Here is a 9,253-nt window from a genome sequence, read left to right on the forward strand (position 1 = left end):
TCAGAGAGATACTAGGTGGAACAAGTGATTCTGAGCTCCTGAAAACAAAAATAAAAGCAAACAAAAAAACCTGACAAGCCTCTCTGAGAAATTGTATGGTGCTGCCCATTTTATGTGTCTCACTCCTGATGGATTTCCTGAACTAAACAGTGTCCTCCCACACTCCTCCTTTATTACACCTATGTTGAATCCTTTCATTTACTATTTGATAAACAAAGATGTCAAAGAAACTCTATCATTCTCTGATTACAATTTCTCTTCCTTCAGTTGCACTGTGCTTTTCTATTTCACAACTCTTGTGGCCATTGATGGGTTAACCTTCTGCATATTAAAACTTCATTGTTAATAGCTTGTACCATGTGATGTAGCCTTCCCATATGTTACTCATTTTTTCCCCTCTGAAGAAACATTCTTAATCCTAAAAGTCCAGGGAAATGGAAGACACCCTGGATTTTAGGGAAGCATTTTTAATGACAATTCCTTCCAATGATCTCCAATAACATTTTTTTCACAGAATTAAATGTGTGTCATATTGTGGTATAATCTCTCATATTTTATTATATAAACTGCTTAAATAAACTTCATCTAGTATTAATCTTTGAAACTGCCCTTCTCTCCTATACATGATCCTATATAAGTAATAAATTAATTTTTAAATAAATTACTTTTCAGTTTAATAGTTAATTTGGTAAGTATGTTAAATGGCTATTAAGTGTCCACTTTGATCAAATATTTTAAATATGCTACATAAATAGGATGTGGTAATAATGAGATGAAATAAACAATAAGTAACATGTAGCATATATAAAAAAATTTTAAACTGGAGCTGGCAGAATGACTCAAATGGTACCATGACGGTCTAGCAAGCATAAGGCACTAAGTTCAAACCCCAGTACCACCAAAAAAAAAAGAAATTAAAAAATTGTATTGCTAAAATGGTGGGCATTACTGAATATTCTGATGTTGCGGTAGTTGCTGGATCTTAATTCACTGAAGTAAACTGGAAATAGAGAGCCACAAATACTTTTTAGCAGTCATTCCCTCAACCTTAATTTTTTGTGTGATTATCACTCAAGGAACATCTATTATAGGTATAAAATGAAAGGAGTCATAAAAATGAAGCATGGCCTCCTCAGAATACACTGTAGTCACTCACTGGTTAATCCTTCCAAAAATAAAATGTCAAAGAATATGTGAGAACTATCCTAGAGAAAAGGGTATATTTTATTAATGCTATTTTAGCAGTGTTATAACTTAATGGCCTTGATGTTGTGATGACTTGGTGAAGCACTGATGCAACTAATTGTCCTGTTGATCTTAGAAATATTTAATGTTAGAGGTTTTATTTATATAATCCCATGTACTTATACTTTACATAATATAATGGTCTGTACTGGAATATATAATATGGAATATTTGCTCAGCTCATGATTTTGGAATGACTTTCCCTTACCTCCCCTCCATTTTCAGTATAGACAATGATCATCATGTAATTTGTTTTTAGGAAAAATATGTTTCCAAGTTTGTAGCTTGAATGTATTTTGGGATATATTGTTTACCTTGAATCAGTACTATGTGCTATGAGGATAGGGATGTAGGCAAAGTTAGCAAACGTGTAGTGTGATAAAAAGAAACACACATTTTAGTTTTACTTAAGAAATATTTTAGCGTGCATAGAGAATTAGAAACTCTGGGCAGAGGTACATAAAGGTTGCATGTGAGTCATCCTCTGTCCAGAGGCTGGATGAGTGATACACCTGTTTCATAATTTCTCTGGGTTGGGCCATTGCTATGCTATCTTTATACACACATGCACTAGATTGAAAATCCTTTAAATCTTTCTTTTTTACAGGAACAATGTAATAGCATTCCAAAAAATTAAGGATAATCTACTTTTAAATTTATGATTTTGTGAGAATCCATTAATTGAATCAATGTTTGTGAAACTTTGATATATTTTTGTCACTACAGAAATTTCTATGCACAAATAATTTCTGCATTTAAAAAGCTCACAATCAAATGAGGAGGACAAATAGCTGAGCATGATGTAAACAACACATGCTGAGCTCAGTGCATCAAGGCATTCATAAAATAGACAAAGGGAATGACACACTGAAGGTGAGTGGTCTTAATGGTCAAGAAAAATTTCTGTGGCACAATCTAAAAATAGATTCAGCCAGGTGAAATAGGGTTCCATGCAAAGGGAAATAACTGTGTGGTGATTTATAGGAAATTTAATAACTGATTTTTAATGCAGAAAGAAAGGAGTTAAGGATTTAAAAGGACATTCATAGAAATAATACAAATATATATGATAAAAAAGGACTATGACTTCCTGTAGAAAGACTCAGTGTGGAATATGACATAATCTTTGCTATGGAGGAATTCATTTGACATTGTAAAAAACAAAAATATATTATGGCTTACAATAGAAAGGATGCAAGAGCATAGAAGAACATATATAGTTCTATTAAGTGTGATTTGACTTTTAAGGTATAAAGTAACAGGTTTTGTATATATTGGTACATGGAGTATATATTTAATCTGCAACATTTTGTTAGCTTCATATTTGTCTTCTGTTAAGTGGGAGAATATTTTCAGGAAAAGACACTATTACATGCCACATCATGTATTTACCCTATAAGAACTACTGAGTGAAGTATAGTTTTATAAGGGGAAAATCCCTACTATTCATAAAAGATAAGCTATACATATTTGTTGTTCTTAAAATTTAAGTAGCACTCATTTGCTAAAAACAGATACATTAATGTAATATTGCTTATATTTTTCAAAGATCAAGACAATGGAAGCTATTATTTTTAAGAACAATATATGAACTGTAGTCAAACAATATAAAAAAGTACACAGAGAGAAAAAGAAAACATTAAAAATGGCAAAAGCCTAAAGTTGACAATAATAGATTATAAAAATTCCTAAAAATGAGACTTAAAAGAATTAGGTTCCTGTTAGAGGAGAAGAAGCTTGATTTTTAAAAAGTTGAAGCTATAATTGGTTAAGTAAAAGTTGAAAACCAATGCATAATATGATACATGGTGGGTAAAATATAATAGACTTTCCTTTCCCTTTTGATGTTTCTAAATTATGTTTGGAAAATTTCAATCATTATTGAAGTAAAAATTTCAAAACTGCCTTCTATATATAGATAAATTATTTAAGAAAATTACACTATAAAATGGTGAGTTTTCTTAAAAAAAGGATGTATTTCTATATTCAAACACAAGTGATATTGTGTTATTTAGGCTTATAACTCTCAAAGATGAAAGCATAAAGGCTGTTATTTTTTAACTGCCACACACCAAAACAGGAACAGAGCAACAAGCATGAGATAGTAACATAAAGACAAGCACCCAGTTAGAATGGCTATAATCATCTCTGTGCCTTCAGCAAAGTCATGTTTCATAATGCGTCTGGTTGGACTTACCTCCAGTGGTGGCTCAGATGACAGCTGAATGTGTTGCTGAGGTTAGAGTGTAGGAGCTACCATCAATCCAAGAGGCATTTCTGACTCTGGAATAATGAGTCACACTCATTTCTCTGGACTAACAATCCTTCATATTCAAGGTATGAGATGGAATTGCCCTTGTCTTTATGGATAATCAATATGAAAATCATTTTCAATCTTCCTCACAAAGTATCCTGCTCTTATGTGATAATGACTGTGAACATTCTGTGACAATCATAAAATATTAACATTTTTAAATCAAGCAATTGGAGCCATTAATACTCATAGACTTTCTTATTTCTTCTTGGTTATTTAAGAAATTTTGGTCAACAACATTGAATGTCCAAATTTTCATGTTTCTAAAGAAGACAGTGCATCATTTGATATGGTTGCATGAATGTGGAAAGTACTACAAGCCCTGAAATTAAAAAAGATAGCTATCATCTTTTCACTGTCAATCCTCTAGTACAGTCTAAAAACACAAAATTAGGAGAGTGGCTTCCTTTTTGAACATAACCATCACTCCAGTGATTTATACAGTGGATTTTTTTTTTTTGGTTCTGAGGTTTGAACTCAGAGCCCTCACCTTGAGCCTCTCCATGAGCTCTTTTTTAGATAGGGTCTCACAAACTATTTGCCTGAGGCTGGCTTTGAATTGCAATCCTCCTGATCTTTGCCTCCTGAGTAGCTAGGATTACAGGCGTGAACCACCAGATCCCAATTTTACAGTTCATTTGACAGCAATGAACATGGAAATCTGGATGCCACAGAGCATTATAATAAAGTGGATAGAGCAGTGGATGAATAGTGAGAAGGTGACTAATAAGTTTATCTGTAGTGTAGCTGCTTAACCTTCCTGAGGTTTATTTTTCATTTTTTCAGTCTTCACTTAGAAAACAAAAATGGCTGGATATACTTAAAAAAAAAAGAATGGCTATCATCAAAAAGACAAAAACTCACAAGTGCTGGTAAGGATGAAGAGAAAGGTAGAGTTTCCATAACAGTTTGGGTAAGAATGTAGTCATTATAGAAAACAGTATGGTGTTTCTCAAAAGACTAAAAATAAATCTACCATAAGTCAGCATTTTCACTATTGGATACACACACACACACCGCACACACACACACACACACACCACACACTGCACACACACACACACCACACACACACCACACACACACTAACCACACACACCACACACACCGCACACACACACACACACCACACACACAGCACAAACACATCACACACACTACATGCAAACACCACGCATGCACACACCACACGCACACACCACATTCACACACCACACACATACACAGCACACACACACTGCACACACACACACAAACCACACACACAGCACACACACTACATGCAAACACCACACATGCACACACCACACGCACACACCACACACACACCACACACATCCACAGCACACACACACCACACACACACACACACAGCACACACACACAGCACACACACCACACACACTACATGCAAACACCACACATGCACACACCACGATCACCACACACACAGCAGACACACACACCAAACACACACCACACACATCCACACACACACACCACACCCCCCACATCCACACACACACACCACACACACCACACACACCATACACACCACACACACACCACACACACCACACACACACCACACACACCACACACACACATACACCACACACACACCACACACACACACACACAAAATCTCCAAAAGAAATTAAATCAATATATCAGAGTGATACCTGCACTCCCACAATAGAGACTATTCACCATTAGCACTATTCACAATAGAAAAGATATAGAAGCAATCAATGTGCCCGAAAGATAAAGAAAATGTAATATATGTACACAATGGATTTTTATTTGGCCATAAAAATGAATTGAGTCCAGTCGTTCACATTGATCTTGGTAGAAATAAAGGTCATTGTGTTAAGTGAAGTAAGCCAAATGCAGAAAGCAATACTTCCTCATGCTCACACTCATATGCAGAAGATTAAAATGCTGTGTAAATTAGTAGTTACTGGGGACTGGGAAGGGCAGAGAGGAATGTGTTAGAGGGACTTTGGAGAATGAGTACCAATATACAGGTAGATAAGAGGAATAAGTTCTAGTGTTTTATAGCAGAATAGTGCTAAGCAATATATTATGTATTTTATAACGATCTAGAAGGAGTTCAAAGCTTCCCAACACAAAGAAATGATAAATATTTTTAAAAAAAGAAATCTAAGTACCTTGATTTGACCATTATACATTACTTTCTTACGTCAAATTATCACACTAGGTCCCATAACTAGTAAAATAACTTGAACAATTTGTAAAAACTAAAAATAAAATGAAAAACAAATAACATACTTTACCCATTAACATGTATCATATGTCAATATATATACATGCCCATATATACATTTATATATAATAGATAAACAATTCAAGTTGAAATATCATCTAGTATGTATAAAATATAGTATATACTCACAAAATAAACTTAAAACAACAAAGGATAATTATTAGATATTAAGATTTTGCTGTAACATGGACATTCTCGATTGATATCAATCAATCAATATGGTATAAAGACAGTAATTTCTTCGTCCTGCTTCAGCCTCAATGTCTGTCCAGTCATGAATTATCTGTGAGGCTTATTCTATTGTTCCAATTTCTGAACAATAGAAATTGAAAACATGGTGGTGCTTTATTTTTAATTAGCTGGAAATGAATGTTAAGTTGAACTTGAGCTTTTAGTGAAGCCACGAAGCCTTCAGAGCATAGAATTTCCTCTTCTGCCTAAATTCAATCATCAATACCCGTCAAGAAAATATATTTAACTCCAGCAAAAGTGAGATTGTATATAACACACATTTAGAAGGAAATAAATGAAAGATCTTGTTCTCCTTTTCTCACCTAGATGTGCCAGAACAGTGATATACCAGCTAAATACATTTCTAAAACAAATAGTCCACTCCCAGCAATGCAACTGACCCCATTAGGTTCTTAGATTCCTATTTAGTGTTCATATATATATATATATATATATATATATATATATATATTTAAACAAACAAAGTAAATGCAAAAAGTAAGACACAAATCCCATCTTGTCCCTGTTTTTTCAAAAAAAATCAGAAAATGATGGAAAAGAGCTTTAGTTAAGGCCTCAATCTAGACTGTATATGAAAATTAAACTTTTCTTTAATAATGTTAAAAATAATGTATAAAATCATTAACACTGAATATTATCTGATTATCAGGGGGTAAGTATATGTAATATTTTTGAAACAATAAATAAATTTACATACAAATGTAATCTGACTCCATGTGAAAAGTTGATTGAAATATTAGAAGAAAATAGAGACAATGCTATTTATACCAATGATGACTGAAGAAGGTTTGAAGTTCTGTTCTAAGACTGACCTATATCTACACCTCTATTCAAGCATGATTGCTTGAAGGCTGTGTGACTATAATTTAAGTTTGTTCCACATGCATTAGAATTTGTATTTACATGGAGTTGGATGATTACAATTCTAGAGTCACACTGGCTTTTGGCTCTGCCAAATTACATCAGTGAGCTCCTTATGTTTCATTTACCTCATTTAAAATGGTAATAAAGTCAATCTATGGTATATATTATGTGTTCTTGATAGATCAGCTTTCACTATTATATAATTAATAATTTATAATATTAATTAACAAATATCATATTAATTTAAATATTTTTATTAACAATATATTATTAAATAATTAAATACTTTATATCAGAAGAGAACCTTCAAAAAATAAATTTCATCCACTATATAGTGGATTCCTGAATGTCACCAAGAGGACCATTTCCCACATAACAATCTTTTCACAGCATCTTTCACATCTCTGTTTCTCAGACTGTATATGAGAGGGTTCAGCATTGGTGTTATAAGTGTGTAGAACACAGCTACAATCTTGCTTTGCTCTGGTGAGGAGGTGGCCCCAGGTTCAGCATAAATGAAAAAGACAGTTCCATACAATAAACACACCACTGCTATATGGGAACCACAAGTGGAGAAAGTCTTTCGCCTGCCCTGGGTGGAGGGAATCTTTAGGACAGTGGAGAGGATATATCCATAGGAAACCAGAATGACAGTGGTGGTGGTGATGATGATGAGAGCAGACAGAATAAACAGCACAATCTCATTCACAAAGGTGTCAACACAGGAGATCTTGTTCAAGACTGAGACATCACAGAAAAAGTGGTCAAGTTGGTTTTCTTGGCAAAAATGCAAACTGAGGGTGAAACCTGTATGCACTACAGAGTTGATGAATCCAAAGATATAAGATCCATTTACCAACTGAACACAGACTTTGTGGGACATTTGCACAGGGTAAAGGAGAGGAGAGCAAATGGCTGAGAACAGATCAAATGTCATCACAGACAAAAGAAAGCATTCATTTGTAACAAACAAGGTAAAGAAGAAAAACTGAGCCAAACAGCTATTGTAGGATATTTTCTTTTCATTATTCAAGAAGTTGGCTAACATTTTTGGAGTGATGACTGTGGAATAGCAGAGATCTAAATAGGACAAATTTCTAAGGAAGAAATACATAGGCATTTGCAGCCTAGAGTCCATCGTAATGACAGTTATCATAGTGACATTCCCCATTATAATAATCATGTAGATTATCAAGAGCACCAAGAATAAAAGGATCTGTAGTTTTGGAACAGTTCTAAACCCCAGCAGAATGAACTCAGTCACCTCTGAGTAATTCCTATTCAGCTCTCTCCTCATAGCTGATGTGTATGTAGAACTGGAGGGATGGAAAAATTGAAAGAAATGAGTTATCAGAACATGTTTTAGTAAAAACATTGGTAAACGAGCACGAAAGAAAATGTATTGAGTTTATGTTATGGTTTCCAATATCGTATAAACTAAACTAAAAAAAAGTTGCCATTTAAAAAATACTTTCTAGTCACACATTCAAACTAATTGGTAAGCCTTCTCAGTTATGCACATCTTCAAGTAATGCAGACAGAGCCTCTAAGTGTGCTTTGAGAAAATGCAGATTCTGCAATCAGGTGAAGACTTTTTAAAATTTTCATCATCAGTCTACTGCCACTATGTATTGGTGCACTTAGTGGAAGATGTTTCTCACAGACATTATAATCTACTTCAGAAAATACAATCAATTGAAAGTATATAATACTAAATACTTTAGAATTCTAGAATTAAAATAGAGTTCAACTAATTGTCTTATTTTAATGGTTATTTACATTTTTTATTTACTCTAGAAAAATAGCATAAACATTATTTCTGTGTCTCTTACATGAGCAGGAAGACTTCACATTGTGACAAAACATTCATATCTCCCTCACATCATCAATTTTCCATTTTTGTTCTTCCTTATCTTGTTATAAATTCTGACTGGCATAATTTATCTAGTAAAAGTAGTAATGGATTTTTGTTTATATTCCCTGAAGTCAAGGAAATAAAACCTTCCTTCCATCCTTCCTTTGCTCTTTCTCTTTTTCCCTACTTCTCCCCACTTTCTTCCTTAATCCTTTCACACTTTTGGAACATAATAATGCAAGTAGACATTTAAAAAAATATTGGCCAGTGATTATTTTGTTCTTAGAATAAAATCTAATTATGAATGCAAAGATATGTGCATATATAAAATAGAAGGCAAACAGAACAATGCAAAGGTAGCTACAAAAGAAAAGGTACAAATGCATATTTGAACAAACTTTGATTATATTTGCTTAGACTTATGCTGTTATGAATA

The 9,253-nt window shown here is 33.6% G+C and overlaps 1 protein-coding gene across 1 annotated transcript; it reads right to left on the reverse strand.

Moving 5' to 3' along the window:
- Positions 1-7,311: 7,311 nt before the first annotated feature.
- Positions 7,312-8,259, reverse strand: LOC109703129 (olfactory receptor 9S13-like). Its single transcript, XM_020188324.1, has one exon. The coding sequence runs from the start codon at positions 8,257-8,259 to the stop codon at positions 7,312-7,314; it is 948 nt and encodes a 315-aa protein (XP_020043913.1).
- Between the last annotated feature and the right edge of the window lie 994 nt (positions 8,260-9,253).

This window comes from Castor canadensis, chromosome 8 (assembly GCF_047511655.1).
Source record: "Castor canadensis chromosome 8, mCasCan1.hap1v2, whole genome shotgun sequence".
NCBI lineage: Eukaryota > Metazoa > Chordata > Mammalia > Rodentia > Castoridae > Castor > Castor canadensis.

Excerpts from the sequence above, each read along its gene's own strand:
- LOC109703129 (XM_020188324.1), bottom strand. The coding sequence starts at position 8,259 with ATGAGGAGAGAGCTGAATAGGAATTACTCAGAGGTGACTGAGTTCATT.